This window comes from Anoplopoma fimbria, chromosome 6, assembly GCF_027596085.1.
Source record: "Anoplopoma fimbria isolate UVic2021 breed Golden Eagle Sablefish chromosome 6, Afim_UVic_2022, whole genome shotgun sequence".
Taxonomy (NCBI): Eukaryota; Metazoa; Chordata; class Actinopteri; order Perciformes; family Anoplopomatidae; genus Anoplopoma; species Anoplopoma fimbria.
Window position 1 is genome coordinate 106,236 of NC_072454.1, and position 26,674 is coordinate 132,909.

At 41.2% G+C, this 26,674-nt stretch overlaps 1 protein-coding gene across 5 annotated transcripts in view; it reads right to left on the reverse strand.

Moving 5' to 3' along the window:
• Nucleotides 1-473: 473 nt before the first annotated feature.
• The window catches only part of LOC129091946 (echinoderm microtubule-associated protein-like 4), a 34,018-nt gene continuing 7,817 nt past the window's right edge, over nucleotides 474-26,674 (reverse strand). The window contains exons 4-25 of one of the 5 annotated variants that reach the window (XM_054599656.1): nucleotides 26,445-26,534; nucleotides 26,312-26,410; nucleotides 24,757-24,897; nucleotides 21,873-21,898; nucleotides 20,905-20,940; nucleotides 18,344-18,467; nucleotides 17,443-17,592; nucleotides 13,914-13,983; nucleotides 13,725-13,835; nucleotides 13,550-13,645; nucleotides 13,222-13,356; nucleotides 12,108-12,243; nucleotides 8,944-9,092; nucleotides 8,322-8,447; nucleotides 7,803-7,934; nucleotides 7,429-7,496; nucleotides 6,848-6,936; nucleotides 6,653-6,750; nucleotides 5,247-5,334; nucleotides 5,073-5,171; nucleotides 4,316-4,446; nucleotides 474-2,976 (exon numbers count right to left, since the gene is read on the reverse strand). In XM_054599656.1, coding sequence (XP_054455631.1) covers nucleotides 2,521-2,976; nucleotides 4,316-4,446; nucleotides 5,073-5,171; nucleotides 5,247-5,334; nucleotides 6,653-6,750; nucleotides 6,848-6,936; nucleotides 7,429-7,496; nucleotides 7,803-7,934; nucleotides 8,322-8,447; nucleotides 8,944-9,092; nucleotides 12,108-12,243; nucleotides 13,222-13,356; nucleotides 13,550-13,645; nucleotides 13,725-13,835; nucleotides 13,914-13,983; nucleotides 17,443-17,592; nucleotides 18,344-18,467; nucleotides 20,905-20,940; nucleotides 21,873-21,898; nucleotides 24,757-24,897; nucleotides 26,312-26,410; nucleotides 26,445-26,534 — 2,650 coding nt within the window. In that variant the 3' untranslated portion in view covers nucleotides 474-2,520. Of the gene's footprint in view, nucleotides 2,977-4,315; nucleotides 4,447-5,072; nucleotides 5,172-5,246; nucleotides 5,335-6,652; nucleotides 6,751-6,847; nucleotides 6,937-7,428; nucleotides 7,497-7,802; nucleotides 7,935-8,321; nucleotides 8,448-8,943; nucleotides 9,093-12,107; nucleotides 12,244-13,221; nucleotides 13,357-13,549; nucleotides 13,646-13,724; nucleotides 13,836-13,913; nucleotides 13,984-17,442; nucleotides 17,593-18,343; nucleotides 18,468-20,904; nucleotides 20,941-21,872; nucleotides 21,899-24,756; nucleotides 24,898-26,311; nucleotides 26,535-26,674 lie in introns of all 5 variants that reach the window. The other 4 variants (XM_054599652.1, XM_054599654.1, XM_054599653.1 and 1 more) reach the window with 4 other exon arrangements.

Consider the following 26,674-nt stretch of genomic DNA (forward strand, 5'->3'; position numbering starts at 1 on the left):
ATGAAAATTCAGATATGAATTCAGAATACGCACCTGGTGCGCATTACACTATAACAAAGAGAACTGACTGTAATGCTTTCCAGGTCGGGTTTGAAAGAGTAAGAACAATATCTATCTATCTATCTATCTATCTATCTATCTATCTATCTATCTATCTATCTATCTATCGCAACACCTGAAGGCCAGAGCCCAAACTACAGACTGAGATGAATTCACCTGTAGCACCACATCGCCACGGAAACAGCAACAAGAAGGAGACTTTAGGTGACTAGTCAGTTTTGAAAACATTTATTTGCATTTTTTTGTTGAAATCTTCAGTACATTCTGTCGTCTGACAGGAATGCATCACAGAAGACTAAATTGGCTCAAAACAGTCACATGAACATCGTCATCATCATCATCATGGGTATCAATGTCGTTACTGAACACTGTAAAATAAACACTTAAATCCAGAAATCCCCACATGACCCCCCCCCCCCCCGTCCTTCCTGGGACATCCAGTGAGTCCCCGAACTCCATACCATCCCTTCAGAGAGACGAGTGTAGAAAAGATGAAGAGTATTAACAAGGCAAAAACATTTATGACCCACACCCCCTTCTTCCACTGAAAGGCCCCGCCCCCCTCCAGAGTGACGTCATCATGACATTCAGATTACATTTTGAACAGAAATGGTCCAGAAGAGACAAAAACAAACATCATCAGCAGTCATTCAGTAAGTCACTGAATCCAGCCAATCGGGACAGGTTCTCCTGTGACCTGATTGGCTGAGAGATGTGAGCGTAAATGGGATTTTTACAGTGTAGCCCCTGGTGGTGAACAGAAATATACAGATATCTGCAGTATATAAAAACAGATCCTCTGTCTCCATCTGATTCACTGCGGACTATTAGAAAACAGTGGAGTCACAGTTTTTACTCTGGAGGTCCATGTCACGTGTTTGCATTCTGTTTACTTCCCGTTTACATCACTTCCTCTATTGACACTCTGTACTGAAGCTCACCTGTTGAAGGTCAGAGGGTCTCCATACAGATCAAGGAAATGGGTTTCTGAGAGCGTATCGGGTCGGCTGGTGCTGACAGATTTAAGACAACAGAATGTGGAGCTGTGTTATTGGATGGGTGAAATGCACCTTGGGAGTGGTAGTTGACATCTCTTCTTCGGTTGGGTTCATTTTAACTTTACTCTCTTCTCTCTGGTTTGCGCTGTGTACTTCATATATCTTGGACGTTTTACACATGGTAATGTCTCTTCCCAGGAGGGCTTTTATTGTGAAACATCAGTCAGAACTATTCAATTTAATCATTGTAATGTTATTAATTATTGTAATTAAGTATTGAGTTTGGCAGTTAAACTAAATAAAAGTGCAACAAAGTGGAGTAAAATGAGTGAATGAAACTTGACTGTTATTACGTGATTGTATGGTGTTCAGCTCATTGTACGTGATTGCTTTGATCAATATTCATTAGAAACTCAATCAAAAATGGTTAAAGGTATTTTTCATAATAAGACACTAATAAAACATTGTTAGTCCGTATTTTATATCCAAATAATTTTTAAACCAAATTTCTAAAAGAAAAATTGAAGACTTTTCACTTTCTGTTCAACTGCTCTACTCTTATTGGAGGAGAAGAAGTGAGCCGATAGCAAACCGTTCACACCTGTTCCAGGTCTGTCCTCTGCTCTCTGCTTGTGGCACACAACTAGAACGCACATCTGGACCACGATGAGGTTTTAAAACTGTTAAAAGAATAAGAGTAAATGTCCAGGTGTGGCAGGTAATTGCTCCTCTTCCAGTCTCTCCTCAGGTAAATCAGATTCTCCAGGTGTTTCAAACTGTGACATCACGTCTGATTAAACTGATTGATGAGAAAAAACTTGTGACACTGGGGCCACAGGTTTGAGTCCCAGCACACGCACATACACACATACACACACACACAGACACGCACTGTTGTACTTCTATACTCCTGGCGACCCTCCTTGACAACGCATGCCCTCGCCCCTGAAAGCAACCTTTACACCTGGACCACTGAGAATTCTTGATTTTATTTTTTCACATTAAGTGGAACTTTAGCAGACGTATACGGATATACTAAACGTCTGCTGAATGATCTGTGATCAGCAGAAACTTAAGAACATGATGATTCTCACTACAGTTCTAAAGCCATTATTCTGGATGGACACCACAGATGTCCTCCAAAAGAGTTAGTCACATTGAATGATATCAATATGTGTTTCATCCGTGTCCTTTCGGAGTTAAAAATCATATTGTATTAACTCTTTCTTAACCATTAGTAGCTACAAGCCTAACCCCTCCCACAGAAACTGAATGTAAACCTGATTCCAACCTTAAGACTCCGTCTGAACCCTGAAATTTAAAAGGTCCAACACAGAGTGAGGAACAAACAAAATGTCTTTGTAAAAATGTCCTCACAAGGTGTTAAACTCAGCCTAGTCCTCACAAAGACAGCTGAACCAACATTCTCACACAGACACACACACACCCCAACGCTGTCTGTCTATGAGGGGGGGGTGAGGGGGGGCAGCCCCTCGTCACTGGGCGTGGCAGTGTCGTCACTCGGCTCCAGGCTGTCCTTCAGACTCACTGTGCTGTCTGAGGGGGGCGGGGTCGACACAGAATGGGGCGGGGTTAACTCGGAGGTAGGTGTGGGTAGCTTTGTAGGGGGCGGAGTGTCCGGGTAGGGTTCTTGGGTTCCATTGGCCGTGGGAGGAAGGACGAGGTCCTGTGTGGGCGTGGCTACTGCGGGAGTAGGCGGTGCAAAAATGGGGTCTGCCCGCTGGGGGGCGGAGTTAGATAAGAGGCCGTCGGTGAGAGAGAGCGAAGACTTTTCCACCAAACGCCACTGCATGATGCTGGTGTCCTTTCCCCCAGTGGAGATCAGGTGACTGTCGTTATACAGGAAGCTGACGTTGGTCACATGACTGCTGTGGGCGCTGTACTTATGGCTGGGAGCCTGTGGACGCAAAAACAGATTATTTAATGACTGATCTCTGGGCTGAACTAAGGCTCCAGTTTTCTGTTGTTAAATGTTCTGGAAAAGTTATCCTCACTTCTGTAGTGAAAAACTGGCCGATGTATTTTGGTTTGAAGTGATTAAATACTGAAAGAAGTACAACTGGAGCCCGGTACAACTGGAGCCCGGTACAACTGGAGCCCGGTACAACTGGAGCCCGGTACAACTGGAGCCCACTACAACTGGAGCCCACTACAACTGGAGCCCACTACAACTGGAGCCCACTACAACTATGGGATGGTGGAAAAAGTAGATTTTTAGATGCATTGCGATTCTCTCTTGAACGATTATGACTTGATGCAGAAAACTGAATAATGGGAAATTGAAAACTCAATTATGAACGTTATGATCGCATGTAACAATTTTGTGACACCAGGCTGTCCGTTCCTCACCGCTGCCCCTGAATGCAACACACATAATACACGTGCATCTTGTTTACGTTTTGGGGAAGGCGGCTGGGCTTGAGCAGCTGAATATCGTTACGATCCGACCGTCACTCCCTGGCTTTAAGATAATGTATTGAAGCACCTTCTTCCACCCAACTCGGAAAAACGGAGTGAAGCACCGAGGAGAATGCATCTTTTTTGGTGAGGATTTGCGCCCCCTACTCTAGGCGCTACTATGGGCACTTTGGAACCGAGAAACAAACTTCATCTCAATGTTTTAACGGACACAGCGATGGGCTCCAACGGAACCAAAGCTAAAGTCATGGAACCACTGAGGAAATTATTAATCTATTAGTAGACATCCGGTACCAAAGAATCTGGTGTCACTGTAACCGTGCACTTCATCACTGTATGTTTAGTTTTACCACATGTTCCAGAAAGCGTTATTTATGGATGAGAGCTGAATGCTCATTGCATTATGAGGATGCTGCTACAGGAAAAATGTTATTTATTTTCTCTTTGCAGTGGTTTGAAATGTAACCCTCCAGTTCACATATCTCTGCTGTTTGTTACTATTATTGAATTAATAAAAGATAATGGAAGAAAATTAGATAATGAATCATTACAAATATGCAGTGTTTTAAAAATATCAGATATTCACCGTGAGAAAAATGAATCATGTATTTACAAATTGTGATGCATCAAGATGAATCAATAATCGTTTTATAGTCGAATCGTAGAATTGAATCGAATCAATAGGTGTCTAGAGATTCCAGATCCTGGTTCAACTAGAACCTGGGCCACAACTAGGATTCTCTTATTGGACTCTCTGATCGCAAGAACTCATTCATATGATAAAGATGAATAGAAAGGTGTGTGTGTGTGTGTCTCACCTTGGGGGTGGAGCATGGGTAGGCAAACAGGTGAACTTTACAGAAGTCGTCAGCCAGAGCGATCACCTTCCTGTTGTGAGATCGGATCAGAGCGTTGATGTCGGTGCCATCTGAACCCTCGGGCCACACACCTGAAGACACAAACCGAGAGAAGTACGTTGGATGAAACTGGTGAGTCACATGTTTGAGTCATTACTCTTGTTTTATTCATTTATTTATCAGCAGAGCTTTACAAGCTGAAATACAGTGTACTAAGTGTACTAGGTGTACAGGTGTACTAAGTGTAGTAGGTGTACAGGTGTAGTAAGTGTAGTAGGTGTACAGGTGTACTAAGTGTAGTAGGTGTACAGGTGTAGGTGTACAGGTGTACAGGTGTACTAAGTGTAGTAGTGTACAGTAGGTGTACAGGTGTAGTAAGTGTAGTAGGTGTACAGGTGTAGTAAGTGTAGTAGGTGTACAGGTGTAGTAAGTGTAGTAGGTGTACAGGTGTAGTAAGTGTAGTAGGTGTACAGGTGTAGTGTAAGGTGTACAGTGTAGTAGTAAGTGTAGTAGTGTACAGGTGTAGTACAGTGTAGTAAGTGTAGTAGGTGTACAGGTGTACTAAGTGTAGTAGGTGTACAGGTGTAGTAAGTGTAGTAGGTGTACAGGTGTAGTAAGTGTAGTAGGTGTACAGGTGTACTAAGTGTAGTAGGTGTACAGGTGTAGTAAGTGTAGTAGGTGTACAGGTGTAGTAAGTGTACCGGGTAGGTGTACTAACCAAACACGTGGTATCCCAGTACGCAGGTGTAGGTCGCCCAGTCGATGTCTTTACACTCGGAACGATTTCTGATCAGTTTACAACCGTTTGGAACGTCCCCTGAAAAACAACTGTGATTACACAACACTACTACAACTACACAGTACTACAGTAGTGAAGTATATCAGTACTTACAGTAGAGGATCTCGTAGTCTCCAGAGTTGGACATGATGAATTTGTTGTCAGGTGACCAGTCCAGGTGTGTGATGTAGCTGGAATGTCCCTGTGGAAACAGTCAGGTAACTGATGAACACACTGACTCTGTTTTAGCACCAGTGGATTCTATGTCCACGTCTTATATACAGTTTATAGGTTCAACACTGTCCCACAACGGATACATGGAAATCACCTTTGATTGTGACAGATCTAAGTGATACAAGTTTTATTGATTGAATATTATCTGTGATAAATACCAACAGACTAATACATAAACGTTATACTGATTAATAATATAGTGAACTATTAATGTAAACGTCATACTGATTAATAATAAAGTGAACTATTAATGTAAACATTATACTGATTAATAATAAAGTGAACTATTAATGTAAACGTTATACTGATTAATAATATAGTGAACTATTAATGTAAACGTTATACTGATTAATAATAAAGTGAACTATTAATGTAAACATTATACTGATTAATAATAAAGTGAACTATTAATGTAAACATTATACTGATTAATAATAAAGTGAACTATTAATGTAAACATTATACTGATTAATAATAAAGTGAACTATTAATGTAAACATTATACTGATTAATAATATAGTGAACTATTAATGTAAACATTATACTGATTAATAATAAAGTGAACTATTAATGTAAACATTATACTGATTAATAATAAAGTGAACTATTAATGTAAACATTATACTGATTAATAATAAAGTGAACTATTAATGTAAACGTTATACTGATTAATAATAAAGTGAACTATTAATGTATTAACTATTAATAATAAAGTGAACTATTAATGTAAACATTATACTGATTAATAATATAGTGAACTATTAATGTAAACATTATACTGATTAATAATAAAGTGAACTATTAATGTAAACGTTATACTGATTAATAATAAAGTGAACTATTAATGTAAACATTATACTGATTAATAATAAAGTGAACTATTAATGTAAACGTTATACTGATTAATAATATAGTGAACTATTAATGTAAATTAATGTAAACATTATACTGATTAATAATAAAGTGAACTATTAATGTAAACATTATACTGATTAATAATAAAGTGAACTATTAATGTAAACGTTATACTGATTAATAATAAAGTGAACTATTAATGTAAACATTATACTGATTAATAATAAAGTGAACTATTAATGTAAACATTATACTGATTAATAATATAGTGAACTTTAATAAAAGCTTACTTTAATAGATAAAGTGAACTATTAATGAACAGAGGACACTACAAACCAGGTTCAGTGGTTCAGTCATGAGGAAGACTCAGAAAAAGTAAACAGGAAGTGAAAACATGGACAGTTAGACTCCGTCAAAACAAACAGTCTTACCGTACACTTCCCATAGCGGCTGTACTTGCGTCCTTTCTCTGAGACGGTGTAGAGGTATATAAAGCTGTCATGGGATCCAACAGCCAACAGGCTGCCATCTATAACACAATGAGGAGCATTCTGGGTAATGTATTTCACTCATCTCACAATGTTGTCATGGAAACAGTCCAGCTGGTTTCTTAAGACTTCACCCACCTACAGAGAAACGCATCAGGGACAGCTGCTCGTTCCCGTCAGTGTGGATCCCCACCAGGTCTGTGGTCTCCGCGTCCAGGACGTACCACCTGAGACAGACAGACCACCATGAGATAGGTTAGACCACCATGAGACAGACAGACCACCATGAGACAGGTTAGACCACCATGAGACAGACAGACCACCTGAGACAGGTTAGACCACCATGAGACAGACAGACCACCATGAGACAGGTTAGACCACCATGAGACAGACAGACCACCATGAGACAGGTTAGACCACCATGAGACAGACAGACCACCATGAGACAGACAGACCACCATGAGACAGACAGACCACCATGAGACAGACAGACCACCATGAGACAGACAGACCACCATGAGACAGGTTAGACCACCATGAGACAGACAGACCATCATGAGACAGGTTAGACCACCATGAGACAGACAGACCACCATGAGACAGGTTAGACCACCATGAGACAGACAGACCATCATGAGACAGAGAGACCATGTCTCCAGACAAAAAGTCTCAGGGTCTAGAAAAGAAAAGACAGGGTTCCATAAAAGGTCTTTACTGACTTTCCAGAGTGTGTCCCTATGGCGACCACAGCTCCGCTGGGATGGAAGTCTGCACAGTGTCCGTGTTCCTGAGAGAGAGAGACAGAGCTGTCAATCATCCGTCCCACATTCATCCGTCCATCGTCCCACATTCATCCGTCCATCGTCCCACATTCATCCGTCCATCGTCCCACATTCATCCGTCCATCGTCCCACATTCATCCGTCCATCGTCCCACATTCATCCGTCCATCGTCCCATATTCAGCCGTCCATCGTCCCACATTCATCCGTCCATCGTCCCACATTCAGCCGTCCATCGTCCCACATTCAGCCGTCCATCGTCCCACATTCATCCGTCCATCGTCCCACATTCATCCGTCCATCGTCCCCTTACCTCCAGCTGGCGGCTCCATTGGAGGCTGTGATCCACTGAGCTCCAGGCGAAGACCAGCCGGTCCTGAGCACATGTCAGAAACATCCCTTTGGACGGGTGAGAGGCCAAACCCCACAGCTCATCTGTGTGACCCTGAACACATCACAAGACATACTGAAGACCCTGAACACATCACAAGACATACTGAAGACCCTGAACACATCACAAGACATACTGAAGACCCTGAACACATCACAAGACATACTGAAGACCCTGAACACATCACAAGACATACTGAAGACCCTGAACACATCACAAGACATACTGAAGACCCTGAACACATCAACGAGCGTTCACTTCATCATCCTGCTGTTATAAGTCATTTCCCATACAGCATTTCTTCTTCAGCTTATGGAGACAAATGGCAGCTCCTCGCTCTCAAACCTGCGTTTTTGTCTCTTGCAGTTGAACCACCAGAGTAAGTGGAACAAATTCACGACCAATAATTCCTTCACTCAGCAAGTCAGGACGCGGTCTCACCTGGACCTCCACCTGGAAGCCGTCATTGAAGGTTCCTCTGAGGACAAAGTTACGAGACGTCCCCACCAGAAACTCGTCCCCCTTCCCCTCAGACACTGCTCTGATGGTTCCGTACTGATCCGGCACCTGGAGACAAACGGTCATGTGACCTCAGTCAGGTGACATACTACTGATTGTAAGTCACTTTGGATAAAAGCGTCTGCTAAATGACTGTAATGTACTGTAATGACATGAACACAGATAATAAAGTATTCTTTAACTCAGAAAAGAGCTGACTGTGTGTGTGTGTGTGTGTGTGTGTGTGTGTGTGTGTGTGTGTGTGTGTGTGTGTGTGTAACGGGTTTGATATCCTTGTGAGAACTAATTTGAGTTTCAGACCCTCAGAGGGAGGACTTTTTTAAAAGTGAGGACGATTTGGGTGGTTCTCACTCTGGGACACACCTTCAACGTCCTGTTTGAGGGTTCAGACCTGGTTAAGGATCACGTTAGAATAAGGCTTAGTTAGGCCTGGGATCAGGGTCGGGATCAGTCATTGTGATGGTTAAGGTTATGGTGAGAGGAATGCATTCTGTCAATGAAGTACAAGGCTGAGTGTGTGAGTGTGAGTGTGTGTGTGAGTGACCTCGATGTCTCGGTCCGCTCTCAGTTCGTGGTCCCACAGGATGATTTTCCGGTCTTTCCCTCCTCCGGTCAGCAGAGTGCCGCTCCTCATTTCACACACACAGAACACACTGCCTTCATGACCTTTGACCTGCCGACTGATCTGAAACGCTACACACACACACACACACACACACACACACACACACACACACACACACACACACACACACACACACACACACACACACACACACAGGTAAGTCACACCTGTACTGTAAAAGGGGGCTGTATCAGGCTGCAGTGATGACATAGAAACTGAAAGCACACTAAATATTTGAGTCCACATGTTTCAGGACTCTTCTGATGTGTTTTCTCAATCTCTCTGCAGTTCAAACAACAACCAGCAGAGAGCAGCAGAGGGCAGCAGATCACACACAAAACACTTCCTGTTTCTTCAGGATTCTTTCTCTTCCTGTTTGAACAAATGTGTTGCTGGAGTCAGATTGTGTGTGTTTATTACTTTAACTCTTTAATGTCTAACTGTGTGTAACGCCGACTCTGATCTGAATATGAACATGGCAAATCTAAACCAGTTCAACAACCAGTATTGAAACTGGGCCAGCACATACACAGAGTGTTAAACTGATCTCAGGTCAGGATCGCTTTAGATCTTAGACAAAGTTAACACAAGTCTAACTGTTTCTACTATGTTTTTGTTGGTTTCTGTGAATGAAACATGTTTTAATCTCCAGTGTGGATATCATGTGTTTCTCAGCTGAGATGGGACTGTTAAATGAAGTCTTAACATCTATCAGGATTGATCTTCTAGTAAAGTGTGAGACTCATTTCTAACAAAACCACATGACATATAAATATATATTTTTCATTAATTAAGTATTTTAACTGAAACAAGAAATGTTTACTATGAATCACACCCCATCACATGAATGCAGATTTGGATAAATGTAAAAAAAACAAAACAGTTCCTCCTAGAAATCTGAATTAAATAAAGTAAATATTAAACAAGTGAAATGATAATTATCAACTTAAAACACATAACCCATTGCAACATCTTTAGCTTCTTAGCAAACTGCTGGAAAAGATGGTTTGTGAACCAATTCTGTGTTTGTTTTTATAATTAATCTCCTGACTTCTAGCATGCCTTATGAAAGGACACTGGACAACAACAATGCAACTTAGTGGCAGTGTCACTAGACTTTAATGCAGTTTTTGTAGTAGAACTGAACTAAAATCGGTCACACGCTCCTGCAGATTCCTCCTCTACAACATCAGGAGGATTCTCCCCTTCCTCCCTGAGGAGACGGTGCAGGTGCTCTACAGGCTCTGGTCATCTCCCGCCTGGACTACTGCAACTCACTACTGGAGCCCCGGCGTCGGCCATCAGACCTCTGGAGCTCGTCCAGAAAGCTGCAGCTCGTCTGGTGTTCAATGACCCAAGTTCTCCCACACAACTTCCCTTCTCCGTTCTCTACACTGGCTCCCTGTAAGAGCATCCAGTTACAGACTCTGGTGCCTACAGGGCAGTGAGAGGAACAGCTCCTTCCTATCTCCAGGCCTTGGTCAAGCCCTACATCCCCCCCCCACTTTGCTGACCCCACAGTGGTGGAATGAACTCCCCACTGACGTCAGGACAGCAGAGTCACTGCCCATCTTTAAACTCACCTCATCAAGAAGTACTACCCTGAGCCTTCCTCGTAGCACTTATTGTATTTATATTAGTCTGTTTCACTTATTGTATTCATATTAGTTTGTTTCACTTATTGTATTCATATTAGTTTGTTTCTGTACTTCTGCTCTGGTTTCTGCTCTTAGATGCTTGTTTAAGAAAGGAGATGCACTGATGACTTCTGGTGACTAGTAGTTCTCTTGAATACCTATGTTGAATACACTTATTGTAAGTCGCTTTGGATAAAAGCGTCTGCTAAATGACTGTAATGTAATGTAAAATATTACTATTTGCTGCTTTAACAGTTATTTGTCTAACAGAAAAAAATATGTATTTTAGAATGGTACTTTGTCTAATGGGAAAGATTTACAATCCGGTGTACCACAAGGAAGCTGCTTGGTAACATTAATTCAATTCAATTCAATTCAATATATTTTGTATAGCCCATTATCACATATTACAAATTTGCCTCAGGTCTTATTTACTAATGTATTCTCCATTTATACCCATGGCCTTCCTCTTGTTCTGTATGCATTTGATACAACACTATATTTACCAGCAGCTTCAGCTGGAGAACTATCTAGATCATTGGACAGGGGATTACAATCCGTTGTAATGAGGGCAACCAGTTAGTTCTTGACAAACAAAAGGTGTTGTATTTGGGTCAAATTGTGGACATAAACAACAGAACCACGTGTCTGTACAGAGAGGAATTATAGTAGACAGCAGATTGGATAATCTGTCACAGTAATGGGGAGAGGTCTGCTGGTTATATAGAGGTGAGCAACATTTTTACCAAAACAATGCATTCAAACACTACTTCTCACTCACTAGGAATATTTCCTGCATTATGGTCAAATGAAGACTTGGAAAAAATACAGTTAGTCCAGAAAAGATCTGGAAGAGCCAACATCATCAGAAAATAAAAAATATTTAATTGTCTAAATGCCTTCCTTCATGTCCAGTACCATCAATTTTCAGAAGGTAGTAATTTCCATTACTTTATTACTAGCCATGCATCAAGAGGCTTTTTTTCACTTCCTGTTTCTAAATCGCATGCCAGGCAACGTACTGTTGTGTTCAGAGAAATGCTAAATTGGAATGGTTTGCCATCACACCAAACACATTTAACAAATAAAATGTTTTTAAAAAGAGTTTAAAGAAATATCTGAAACCTGTGTCCAAATAAGACATTTTGCTTTCTTATCATTAATGATGAACTTTTTTGGTTTTAAATGTAACTTTGTTAAATAGTGCTGCTGTTACATATGATTTAAAGGTGTAGGTACTTGTTATTTTGCTGTTATTGTCATCAGTAGTTTTATTGCTATTGATTTGTTGTTTTTTGGTTGAAGTTTCCATTTGTTCCTTTTTCTTGCTTTGGATTTTAAATTGCATATTTTTTTACATGGTGTATTTTTCACAGACCCTAGGAAGACTAGTTTATACCTTGGTATTTTTTAATTGGGATTCTGGGTAATTAATTAAATACTCACCTTTGGGTCCCTTCCCAGTGGGGGTCTCAGCAGAGCTCCTGGTCCAGACCAGCAGGACCCCTCCAGAGTCTCCGGTCAGGATGTCTCCAGAACTAAGGAACGCCAGACACTGAACGAACTTCGGCTTCTCGTATTTCTGAGAACAGGACAAAAACAGGGTCAGAGTTAGACCAGGACTTAAGACTGGGACTACATAGGTAGACCAGGATTTAAGACTGGGACTAGAGATTTGGACCAGGATTTAAGACTGGGACTAATAATAATAATAATTAAGCCTTTATTAGTCCCACAATGGGGAAATTACAATTCTCTGCATCTAACCATCCCGGAGGAGCAGTGGGCTGCTAAGAACTGGGGGTTAGGTGTCTCGCTCAAGGACACCTCGGCATGTTGACTGTAGAGGGGTTCGAACCACCGACCTTGTGGTTAAGGGACGAGCGCTCTACCTGGTGTGCCACAGCCGCCCCACTACAGAGGTAGACCAGGATTTAAAACTGGGACTAGAGAGTTGGACCAGGATTTAAGACTGGGACTACAGAGGTAGACCCGGATTTAAGACTGGGACTAGATAAATTATATCAATGCGATCGCGGCAGAGTCTTTTCTCTCTGTTGATAATAATATGTTGCCGATTGGACTCACGTTTCTTTTCAAATGTACCTCAAATGAACCCCAAACTAACCCTAAATGAACCTCAGTGATACAGCTGTCTCAGAACTGTTAATATATGCAACGTCTTTGGGCAGTAGAAGCCACACAGTCAAAATTTCTTGTGAAATTTTCTAGTATAAATTAATATTCTGTTTTGGGAACAGATAAAGCACACATGTATGTTGAGCAATGTTCATGTATCATTTCTGTCATATGGATAGACTATGTTCATATTTGATGATGTTGTTGACATGACATCTATCCCACGTCTGTCCATCCTGATAGAGGGATCCCTCCTCTCTTGGTCTCTGAGGTTCCTTCCTTTGGTTTTCCTTTCAAAGGTTTTTTTTCGGGGAGTTTTTCCTTTTATGACGTGAGGGTCTTGGGACAGAGGACGTTGTATGATGTACATATTAATGTGTTTGTTAAAAATGTAAATAAGAAAATAATAAGATGTCCTCACCCCAAAGATTCCCTGTTTACGAGCCAGCGAGTTCCCGGCCCACGTCCAGAAGAAGATGTGGGACTTGCCACAGGTGACGATGGTGTTGGGGTCTGTAGGGTGGAACTCCACGGCCAGGACCACCTCGTTAGTGGTCTGAAACACACCAGTTACAACCAGTCAGAGACCAGTGAGAACCAGCTCAGTGGAAGAAAACTAATATGTTTTACAGCGAAACTGTGGTACACTTCAGGAAAATATATAGACATGAATCAAAAAAGAATCAAAAACACCATTCATTTAAAATCACATTACTGTTTTAAGCAGTAATAAGAGAGCGATTGCTCACCTTGATCTCAGCGATCTTGGACTTCTTCTGCCAATCCCAAACTGTCAACATGTGATCGTTGCAGTCGTCAATAACACTCAGGTGCTGACCGGAGTCCTGACAGAGACACAAAGATGGACATTTGGGTGTGAATATGTCCATAACAACAAAGATCTGTTCAATGGGTGATACTCACAGCTTTGGAGAAAGCCAGAGAACCGACACCTCGTTCGAACGTTCCCAACCCGACCACCTGCAGAGTGGAGAGACTGACGCTGTCCCAGATACGAACGTGAGGCTGCAGCGCCTGAACACACCAAAGAGTCAAGTTCGATTTAGTTTCAGTCGCATTTTTGCTAAAATATAAAATTGTGTTTGTCCTTACCCGTCCATCTTTGTCCACTCCTGCAATCTGTCCTGTAGCAATCCGGATCTTATCAGGATGGATGGCGAGACTGGGAGAGAGAGAGACATGAGGTCACGACCCACAGACCAGCTGGTAGTGCTGCTAGGGTTATATATACGGATATATATATATTTAAATTTTTCACTCTATATGTTTCATATACACATATATAAAATATAAATATACATATATATATATACATATACACTCATATATATATATACATACACATATTGACAGAAAATATAGAAATATATATATACATATACAAATATAATACAAATATCACATGGTATATAATATACAGTATTGATATAAGCATATATAGCTATACACATATATTATTGGGAATATGCAACATATATTTATCACATATACACATATATATATATCCTCTGCCATATCTTCCTTGCAGATCCTATAGTTCTGTATAGGTATATGGTAACGTTGGTGGACAGCCATATTATATATACATATATGCTCATATATTTATATACATATACCAGTCAAGAATGGTCACAGACTATGTATATATACATACTCCTTTGTTATACATAGCTATGTGCTTATATCATTGTCTTGTTAAGGTATATATATATATCTGATCCTATACACTCTATATTTTCTTCCAGGATATCTATGTACATATATACATTCATCTTTCCTATTGCAACCAGTATCCTGTCCCTGCAGCTGAAAAACACCCCCATATATGATGCTGCCACCACCATATACACTGTTATTGTATTGGGCAGGTGATGAGCAGTGCCTGGTTTATATACATATACACATATATATATAACGCCATAAGTTCAATCTATCTCATCATACCAGATAATCTTATTTATCATAGTTTGGGAGTCCTCCATGTATATTTTACATATATTACATATCTACATGATAGAGGCTTATATACTCTGCCATAAAGCCCCGACTGGTGGAGGGCTGCAGTGATAGTTGACTTTGTGGAACATTCTCCCATCTCCCTACTGCATCTCTGGAGCTCATATACAGTGATCTTTGGGTTCTATACATATCTCACCATCTTCTCCCACGATATGCTCAGTTGGGCTATACATAGGTCTAGGAAGAGTTCTGGTCATATTATACTTGCTATATATTATAGGATTATATAGGCCACTGTGCTTATATAGCCTTATATACTGCAGAAATTCTTTTGTAACCTTGGCCAGATCTATACCTTGCCACAATTCTGTCTCTGAGCTCCTTGAGCAGTTCCTTCGACCTCATGATTCTCATTTGTTCTGACATGCACTGTGAGCTGTAAGGTCTTATATAGACAGGTGTATGCCTTTTCCTAATCAAGTCCAATCAGTTTAATTAAACACAGCTGGACTCCAATGAAGGATAGAACCATCTCAAGGAGGATCAGAAGAAATGGACAGCATGTAGTTAAATATATATCCATATATATATATCCATACATATATATCCATATATATATATATATCATATATATATATATATCCATATATATATATCCATATATATATACACATATATATACACATATATATATATATACATTATATATACAATATACATATATATACATATATACACATATATATATATACATATATACACATATATAAAATATACATATATATATATATATATTATATATATATACATATGTACATATACATATATATATATATATATACATATATATATACACACATATATATATATACATACATACACATATATATATACATACATACATACAGTGGGTACGGAAAGTATTCAGACCCCTTTAAATTTTTCACTCTTTGTTTCATTGCAGCCATTTGCTAAAATCGAAAAAGTTCATTTTTTTTCGCATTAATGTACACTCAGCAACCCATCTTGACAGAAAAAAACAGAAATGTAGAAATTTTTGCAAATTTATTAAAAAAGAAAAACTGAAATATCACATGGTCATAAGTATTCAGACCCTTTGCTGTGACACTCATATTTAACTCACATGCTGTCCATTTCTTCTGATCCTCCTTGAGATGGTTCTACTCCTTCATTGGAGTCCAGCTGTGTTTAATTAAACTGATTGGACTTGATTAGGAAAGGCACACACCTGTCTATATAAGACCTTACAGCTCACAGTGCATGTCAGAACAAATGAGAATCATGAGGTCGAAGGAACTGCCCAAGGAGCTCAGAGACAGAATTGTGGCAAGGCACAGATCTGGCCAAGGTTACAGAAGAATTTCTGCAGCACTCAAGGTTCCTAAGAGCACAGTGGCCTCCATAATCCTTAAATGGAAGAAGTATGGGATGACCAGAACTCTTCCTAGACCTGGCCGTCCAGCCAAACTGAGCAATCATGGGAGAAGAGCCTTGGTGAGAGAGGTAAAGAAGAACCCAAAGATCACTGTGGCTGAGCTCCAGAGATGCAGTAGGGAGATGGGAGAAAGTTCCACAAAGTCAACTATCACTGCAGCCCTCCACCAGTCGGGGCTTTATGGCAGAGTGGCCCGACGGAAGCCTCTCCTCAGTGCAAGACATATGAAAGCCCGCATAGAGTTTGCCAAAAAACACATGGAGGACTCCCAAACTATGAGAAATAAGATTCTCTGGTCTGATGAGACCAAGATTGAACTTTTTGGCGTTAATTCTAAGCGGTATGTGTGGAGAAAACCAGGCACTGCTCATCACCTGCCCAATACAATCCCAACAGTGAAACATGGTGGTGGCAGCATCATGCTATGGGGGTGTTTTTCAGCTGCAGGGACAGGACGACTGGTTGCAATTGAAGGAAAGATGAATGCGGCCAAGTACAGAGATATCCTGGAAGAAAACCTCCTCCAGAGTGCTCAGGACCTCAGACTGGGCCGAAGGTTCACCTTCCAACAAGACAATGACCCGAAGCACACAGCTAAAATAACAAAGGAGTGGCTTCGGAACAAGTCTGTGACCATTCTTGACTGGCCCAGCCAGAGCCCTGACCTAAACCCAATTGAGCATCTCTGGAGAGACCTGAAAATGGCTGTCCACCAACGTTCACCATCCAACCTGACAGAACTGGAGAGGATCTGCAAGGAAGAATGGCAGAGGATCCCCAAATCCAGGTGTGAGAAACTTGTTGCATCATTCCCAAGAAGACTCATGGCTGTACTAGCTCAAAAGGGTGCTTCTACTCAATACTGAGCAAAGGGTCTGAATACTTATGACCATGTGATATTTCAGTTTCTCTTTTTTAATAAATTTGCAAAAATTTCTACATTTCTGTTTTTTTATGTCAAGATGGGTTGCTGAGTGTACATTAATGCGAAAAAAAATGAACTTTTTCGATTTTAGCAAACGGCTGCAATGAAACAAAGGGTGAAAAATTTAAAGGGGTCTGAATACTTTCCACACACACACACACACACACACACACACACACACACACACACACACACACACACACACACACACACACACACACACACACACACACACACACACACACACACACACACACACACACACACAGTGTTTTTCTCACCACTTGACACAGTCAGTGTGTCCGAGGTAATGTCTCTGAGTTCGTTCTTCGTAGTTAAACAGAACGACGACGGAGGCAATGAAGTAAACGATTTCTCCGGTTGGAAGGAGGTAAATGTTTGCTCTGCAGTCTCTGCCGCGGTAACCATACCTGCAGGAAGTCAAAGAAGCACCTGGAAAACACCTGGATATGTACTGAAGATCTACTAATGATCTACTGAAGCTTTACTAAAGATCTAACAATGATCTACTAATGATCTACTGAAGCTTTACTAAAGATCTAACAATGATCTACTAATGATCTACTGAAGCTTTACTAAAGATCTAACATTGATCTACTAATGATCTACTGAAGCTTTACTAAATATCTACTGATGATCTACTTAAGATCTCCTGGAGATTCACAATGGATCTACTGAAGATGTACTAAAGATCTACCAAATATCTACTGATGACCTTCTAATGATCTAATAATGATCTACTTGAGTTGTACTTAAGACCTACTGATGATCTACTGAGGGTTTACTAAATATCTACTGATGATCTAAAGATCTACTTGAGTTGTAATAAAGATGTACTGATGATCTACTGATGATTTACAGAAGGTTTCCTAAAATTCTACTGATGACCTACTCAAGGTTTACTGAAAATCTACTGTTGATCTACTTAAGATCTCTTGAGTTTCACTTAAGATCTACTGAAGGTTTCCTAAATATCTACTAAGGATTTTAAACCTCACATACAAATTCTCCTTTAAGCTTTACTTCAATCCCCTACTACAACTGCAGCATGTCATTTTATAACTTTAGCTAACAAATATCAAGCAATATAAATTGTTATTGTGTTTAGTTCTATTCATGCTACTGTGTTACAGTGCCTCATGTGTACGGACTGAAGGATACACCCATTCCAGCTTGAGTCTTTCTGAAGGTAGTTCTGTACGAACATCTTCGTAGTTCTCCACATCTGAAGGGATGAACATGGTGATCGGTCGACCACGCATGAACATCTTAATGTGGTTCCCCTCTGAAACGGCAGACAGAAACACAAAGACACGCAAACTTGTTGGAGAACAAAGATTCATTGTGGAAATAACTATAATCAAAGCATAGGAGAGGTTAAAGACTGATAAGACAAATCAGCTGATATCATGGAGAGATTACGACACAACCAGCCCAAAACTGAAAGAGATCCAAAATAACTACAAACAATACAGTCGCGTTTTGTCTCTCTGTGGACGATGTGTGTCTCTTCGTTGTCATTCTGTGTTTTGTCTCTTTTTGGTTGTTTTGAGTCTTTGTGGTTGTTTTTTCATTTCTTTGTGGTCGTCTTAATATCTTTGTGGTTGTTTTTTGTCTCTTTGTATTCGTCTTTATATCTCTGTGGTTGTTTTGTGTCTCTTTATATCTCTGGTTGTTTTGTGTCTCTTTGTAGTCGTCTTTATATCTTTGTGGTTGTTTTGTGTCTCTTTGTAGTCGTCTTTATATCTCTGTGGTTGTTTTGTCTCTTTGTAGTCGTCTTTATATCTCTGTGGTTGTTTTGTCTCTTTGTAGTCGTCTTTATATCTCTGTGGTTGTTTTGTCTCTTTGTATATATCTCTGTGGTTGTTTTGTCTCTTTGTAGTCGTCTTTATATCTCTGTGGTTGTTTTGTCTCTTTGTAGTCGTCTTTATATCTCTGTGGTTGTTTTGTCTCTTTGTAGTCGTCTTTATATCTCTGTGGTTGTTTTGTCTCTTTGTCTCTTTGTATATCTCTGTGGTTGTTTTGCGTCTTTTGTATATCTTTGTGGTTGTTTTTTGTCTCTTTGTAGTCTTTATATCTTTGTGGTTGTTTTGTGTCTCTATGTGGTGGTCTTTATATATCTGTGGTGGTTTTGCGTCTCTTTGTAGTCGTCTTTATATCTCTGTGGTTGTTTTGCGTCTCTTTGTAGTCGTCTTTATATCTTTGTGGTTGTTTTTTGTCTCTTTGTAGTCTTTATATCTTTGTGGTTGTTTTGTGTCTCTATGTGGTGGTCTTTATATATCTGTGGTGGTTTTTTATATCATTGAATTTGATTTGGTTAAGATAAGATCAATACTAAAATGTCTTAATATAATTACTGTGAACAGTCATCTCAAACAGGGGCTCTGTACACAGATCTAACGGGGCCCAGTAGGCCTCTAACATATATTTTACTGATCAGACTACAGACACACTGATAATGACAGATCTGTGAGAAGATTAGGTCACACTTTGATAATCAGTCCAAATAAATCCGTTACAGCATTCAATTTATATATGTAGCAAATGAAACATCAGTCAGACAGGTGAAGAAGCAGGTGAGGGACCGGTGAAGAACAGGTGACGGACAGATGAAGCAGGTGAGGGACCAGTGAAGAACAGGTGAGGACAGATGAAGAGCAGGTGAAGCAGGTGAGGGACAGATGAAGCAGGTGAGAGACAGGTGAAAAACAGGTCAGGGACAGGTGAAGCAGGTGAGGGATAGGTGAAGAACAGGTGAGGGACAGATGAAGAACAGGTGAGGGACAGATGAAGCAGGTGAGGGACAGGTGAAAAACAGGTCAGGGACAGGTGAAGCAGGTCAGGGAAAGGTGAAGCAGGTGAGGGACAGGTGAAGAACAGGTGAGGGACAGGTGAAGCAGGTGAGGGACAGGTGAAGAGTGTAGATGGCATGTAGGCGAAGCAGATTGTAAAGAAACACCTGCGTTGTCAACACCTTCTCCCCCCAAAGCATCAAATACCCACACTTGTCCGGTCCTCCAAATCTTTAAACTATGACACGCCAGGTAACAACTTATGTGACATGTGATTGACAAACAAGTCACATGACTAGCAACTCACATGAGTCATGTGACAACAGTGCTAACAATTACTTTTAGTTTCAGGCGGGACCCAAACCCACAAACAACGGTTTCAGAACAGGCGTCCTGTGTTGGTTTGACCCCTCCACTCTCACTACTACGTCCGCTGCTCTGTGCATCTAATTAGGGCGTGGTGTGTTTTGAAAGCCCGGTGGGTTGATTCCCATGCTTTCGGCCAGGAGCACCGACCGAGCCACGGCGTTTGAGGCATCAAGAGTGAGAACGGGTCGGCTGCGTCGTTGTTTACCTTCCATAGACTCACTCACGTTAAAAGAGCGAACATTTCTTTAATCCGAGTCGGCCGGGCGTCTGTTTGTACGACTGATTGGTCTTTAAATAATCTCTCTCTCTCATCAAGCAGGTTAATAAAGTTTTGGTTGCACCTGTTCGACCTCATATAGAGGTAAACAACAGCAGGGGGCGGAGCCACAGACAGGTGTGACATCACCTGATTGGTAGGTGATTAAAGCTGGACATAAGGGCAGAGAGTGAAAGAGAGAGAAAGAGAGACGTGATTGGTCCAGAGCAGAAATAGGAAGCACTTATTCAGCTGCTGTTAGCGTGTTAGCTGTAAGCTCGCTCTCATGCCTCGTCAGGACTTACCAGCTTGGCTGTTTTTCTCTCGAGTCGACATTTTGGCTGGTTTGAAACAAAGACATTATCACTCAACAACAACACAAACAACACAACAAGAACCCAAACAACAAGAGGAGGAGCAGAGACCATGAAGCAGGTTGAGTCTGTCTCTTTGTGTCTCCTGACTTCTGTCCAAAATCCCTCTTTCATGTGAAGGTGACTAGATGTTTGTTTCAAACATCGTCAGAACTCATTACTTAACAATAGAATCACAAGAAATAAACTACAAATATTAAAGCAAGGCTATAAATAAGTGTGGCCATTATTCTTCACAAAAGATGTTTAAAATGTGATGCAGATAAAGTTCAGACGGAGAGAAGAACAGTAGCTCAGGTGTGACTGAAATGATGCATTTGTAATTATGAGTGTGGATAAATGTTTTTTTAGTCGCCTCATGTTATTCTAAATAACAGAATTATAATGATTAAAGAGTAAAGGCATGGACAGCCGGGATGGGGACCAGATCCTGCTATTAAACAGGTATTGAAGTTCTTTCATCGGTACTTTGGAACAATTTAGATCCAATATATTATCAGGAGACAGAACCAATCGATAGGAGTATCAATAAGAGTAGAAGTGGAATCCTGTCAGGAAACTTAATGAAATCCAAAAGCAGCTTTAATTGTCTTCATTTCATTGTTTCACATTGAACCTGATCAGGAACCATGGTTTTCATGTTTCCTGTGATCTGTCCGTAGCAGCAGAGGTAGCTATGGTGATTTATTATCAATTTAAAAGAGATCCCCAGTAATCTGAGTTCAGCCCAAAGACAGCTGATGATCTCATCCACTACGACATGAAAGACCTGCAGGAATCAAAAGTCCTGCAGAAACATTCTAGAGGCTTTCTGCAGACTGCTGCACATGATGATGATGATAATAATGATGATGATGATGATGATGATGAACAACGTATTAATATGAATATGTATTTACCTTGACTGATCACCGGCTCTTTGTGTCTGAAACAAGACAGAAGAAGAAAAAAATCAAACATCTCAGTAGTTAACATTAAATATAAAACATTAACATTAAATATAAACATTAATTATAAACAGTATTAACATTAATTATAAATATTAACATTAAATATAAACATTATGAACATTAAATATAAACAGTAACATTAAATATAAACATTAACATTAAGAATACACATTATGAACATTATATATACAGCGGGTAAAATAAGTATTGAACACGTCACCATTGTTCTCAGTAAATATATTTCTAAAGGTGCTATTGACATGAAATGTTCACCAGATGTCGGTAACAACCCAAGTAACCCATACATACAAAGAACACCAAACAAATACGTTCAGAAATTAAGTTATGTGTAATAAAATGGAATGACACAGGGAAAAAGTATTGAACACGCTTACTGAAATGTATTTAATACTTGGTACAGAAGCCTTTGTTGGTGATGACAGCTTCAAGACGCCTCCTGTATGGAGAAACTAGTGGCATGCATTGCTCAGGTGTGATTTTGGCCCATTCTTCCACACAAACAGTCTTCAGATCTTGAAGGTTCCGTGGGCCTCTTCTATGAACTCTGATCTTTAGTTCTTTCCATAGAGTTTCTATTGGATTCAGGTCAGGTGATTGGCTGGGCCATTCTAGCAGCTTTATTTTCTTTCTCTGAAACCAATGGAGAGTTTCCTTGGCTGTGTGTTTGGGATCATTGTCTTGCTGAAATGTCCACCCTCGTTTCATCTTCATCATCCTGCTAGATGGCAGCAGATTTTTATCAAGAATGTCTCGGTACATTTTTCCATTCATCCTTCCTTCAATTATATGAAGTTTGCCAGTGCCGTATGCTGAAAAACAGCCCCACACCATGATGTTCCACCTCCAAACTTCACTGTTGGTCTGGTGTTTTTGGGGTGATGTGCAGTGCCATTTGACCTCCAAACATGGTGTGTATTATGGCATCCAAAGAGTTCAATGTTGGTCTCATCTGACCAGACTATATTCTCCCAGTATTTCACAGGCTTGTCTAAATGTTGTGCAGCAAACTTTAAACAAGATTGACATGCTTTTTCTTCAGCAATGGAGTCTTGCGTGGTGAGCGTGCAAACAGGCCACAGCGGTTGAGTGGCGACACACCACCTGAAGCTCAACCTGGATAAAACCGAGCTACTGTTCCTCCCGGGGAAGGGTTGCCCGCACCGAGACCTGTCCATCACCATTGATGATGCCGTGGTGACGCCAACTCGGACTGTGAGGAATCTGGGTGTGACCCTGGACGACCAACTGTCGTTCTCAGCAAACATTGCATCGATCACACGCTCCTGCAGATTCCTCCTCTACAACATCAGGAGGATTCGCCCCTTCCTCACTGAGGAGACGGTGCAGGTGCTCATCCAGGCTCTGGTCATCTCCCGCCTGGACTACTGCAACTCACTACTTGCCGGAGCCCCGGCGTCGGCCATCAGACCCCTGGAGCTTGTCCAGAAAGCTGCAGCACGTCTGGTGTTCAATCGCCCCAAGTTCTCTCACACAACTTCCCTTCTCCGTTCTCTACACTGGCTCCCTGTAAGAGCTCGCATCCAGTTTAAGACTCTGGTGCTAGCCTACAGGGCAGTGAAAGGAACAGCTCCTTCCTATCTCCAGGCCTTGGTCAAGCCCTACACCCCCCCACCACTCCTCTCTGCTGCCTCGGGGCGATTGGTTGCCCCGTCGCTCAGAGGTCCCTGCGGCCGATCCACCCGGTCACAGCTTTTTTCTGTCCTGGCCCCTCAGTGGTGGAATGAACTCCCCACTGACGTCAGGACAGCAGAGTCGCTGCCCATCTTTAGGCGCAGGCTGAAAACTCACCTCTTCAGGAAGTACTACCCGGAGCCTTCCTCGTAGCACTTATTGTATTTATATTAGTCTGTTTCACTTATTGTATTCATATTAGTTTATTTCTGTACTTTTGCTCTGGTTTATGCTCTTAGATGCTTGTTTAAGAAAGGAGATGCACTGATGACTTCTGGTGACTAGTAGTTCTCTTGAATACCTATGTTGAATACACTTCCTGTAAGTCGCTTTGGATAAAAGCGTCTGCTAAATGACTGTAATGTAATGTAATGTAATGTAATGAGTGCATTACTTATTGTTTTCTTTGAAACAATTGTCCCTGCTGATTCCAGGTCTTTCTGAAGCTCTACACTAGTGCTCCTTGGCTCTTGGACAACTCTTCTGATAATTATTTTCACTCCTCTGTCAGAAATCTTGCGAGGAGCACCTGGTCGTGGCCGGTTTATGGTGAAATGATGTTCTTTCCACTTCCGGATTATGGCCCCAACAGTGCTCACTGGAACATTCAGAAGTTTAGAAATCCTTCTGTAACCAATGCCATCAGTATGTTCTGCAACAATAAGGTTGTGAAGGTCTTGAGAGAGCTCTTTGCTTTTACCCATCATGAGATGTTTCTTGTGTGACACCTTGGTAGTGAGACACCTTTTTATAGGCCATCAGTTGGGACTGAACCAGCTGATATTCATTTGCACTGACAAGGGGCAGGATTGCTTTCTAATTACTGATAGATTTCAGCTGGTGTCTTGGCTTTCCATGCCTTTTTGCACCTCCCTTTCTTCATGTGTTCAATACTTTTTCCCTGTCATTCCATTGTATTACACATAACTTAATTTCTGAACTTATTTGTTTGGTTTTCTTTGTATGTATGGATTACTTGGGTTGTTACCGACATCTGGTGAAATTTCATGTCAATAGCACCTTTAGAAATATATTTACTTAGAAAGATGATGATGTGTTCAATACTTATATTACCCGCTGTATATAATATAGCGGAGGCAGTATTCAGTGGTACTTGTACCTGTCAGAGGTCTTGACCACCTTGGCGAGCAGCTTGGAGGTGGAAGCAGCTTTCACCAGTTTGTTCCTGTTTTCCTCTGAAGAGTCCCAGGTGCTACTCTGAGAACGCTCCATACCCGAGGACCGCTTCCCACCGGGGCCCCTGATCACATAGACACACAGACACACACACACACACACACACACAGTATCAGTCACATCGTTGAGCTTCATCTTGATTTATCTACAGATCAGCTTCGTGTATTTCATCTCTGACTGATTCCTTATTTATTTTAGTGTATTTTGAAGCTTGTTGTGATAATTATAATTCTAATAATAACAATTATAATTCTAATAATAATGATTATAATTCTAATAACCAGGAGACGTTAGAACTGAAGAGCTGATGGTCCTGTTAAGATCTGACAGTAGATGTGATGTGATGGCGGCCATCTTTCCTGGGTCCACTTACAATGTTTACTGTTTATTCAAGGTAACGTTCTAGTTAAATAATTATTATTATGTTGCAAGAGAACAATCATGCTTTCAATGATGTTGATAATTTCATAATTACATATTTGAAATGCGGATAATAATTACATTTTATAATATATAAGAGCTGTCTTTGGTATTCTAAATGTCTAACATACTTCATTTAAAATGTAATCATTTAATTGTATAATATATAAGAGCTTTTGGTATTCTAAATGTCTAACATACCCTATGTCTAAGTAAACCCAGGTGAGATGGTGACCAGTCATCACAGGACTGAGGACCTGATGTCAAATCTACTGGTTTATCTTTGTTGTTCCTCATCTCCATGGAAACCAACCACTCATCATCAAATCACATGATCTTCAATATCTCCATAGAAACCAACACAAGCCAGGAAGAGGTTAGTGAGCTGCTGGAGGAGGAGGAGGAGGAGGATTAGGATCAGGAGGAGGAAAAGGAGCAGGAGCAGGAGGAGGAAAAGGAGCAGGAGGAGGAGGAGCAAGAGGAAGAGCAGGAGGAGCAAGAGGAGGAAGAAGAAGAGAAGAGGTCCTCAGGTGAAGCTGGGAGCAGAACAGGTTAGTGGTTTTGATGGAAGGCAGCCCAGCCTGAGCTTTCTACCAGCAAAGAGTTATGAGGAGTCAGTGAGGACCAGGAGTAAGGAGGCCCCAGAGCCTCCTGGAGAAGATTCAGGAGGAGAAGCTAGAAGAAGGAAATGTTAGTAGTTAAAACACACAGCCCAGCCTGAGCTTTATACCAGCAGTGAGGATAGAGGGTCATAAGGGGGGTCCAGGATCTCCAGAGTTCTCCTGGAGTCTCCAGAGGCCTCTGACCACTCAAGGAGAACTCTGGAGACTCAAGGATCCCCAAAAGGTCACTCTAGGCTGATCCTGAGGAGCCACAGTCCTGCTTGTCTTCCTTCTGTTCCTGATTAGCTGGATCAGGTGTGTTCAGCCAATCAGCAGCACCTGTACCTGAACTGGTCGATGAGGACTGTGGGTCCTCAGGGGCGGGGTTAAGTGATGTCAGAGCAGCGTTAGCAGGAAGTGAGGTCAGACACAGCCAAAGGTTTAACAAAGTGGAACCTTTTGGGAGGAACGTGGCCTTTACTGCTGTCAGCAGACTGGGCTGGTCTCTGCTGCTGGAGGGTCTGGGGGTCGTAGGGGTCTGGGGGTCGTGGGGGTCTGGGGAGGGTGGGGGGAGGAGGGAGAGGGGGACGGGTCCTTTGGGTGAGGAGGCTCCTCACGTTCCTGGATCTCCTCCATCTGAGATCGCTGGCTGCTGACCTCCTTCTTCCTGTCCGCTCCACTGTGGACAAAACCAGGACCGTGAGAGTCCAAAGCTACTTCTGAAGCTATACTGGTTCTACTGTGTTTCTACTGGTTCTACTGTGTTCTACTGCTTCTTCTGTGTTTCTACTGGTTCTACTGTGTTCTACTGCTTCTTCT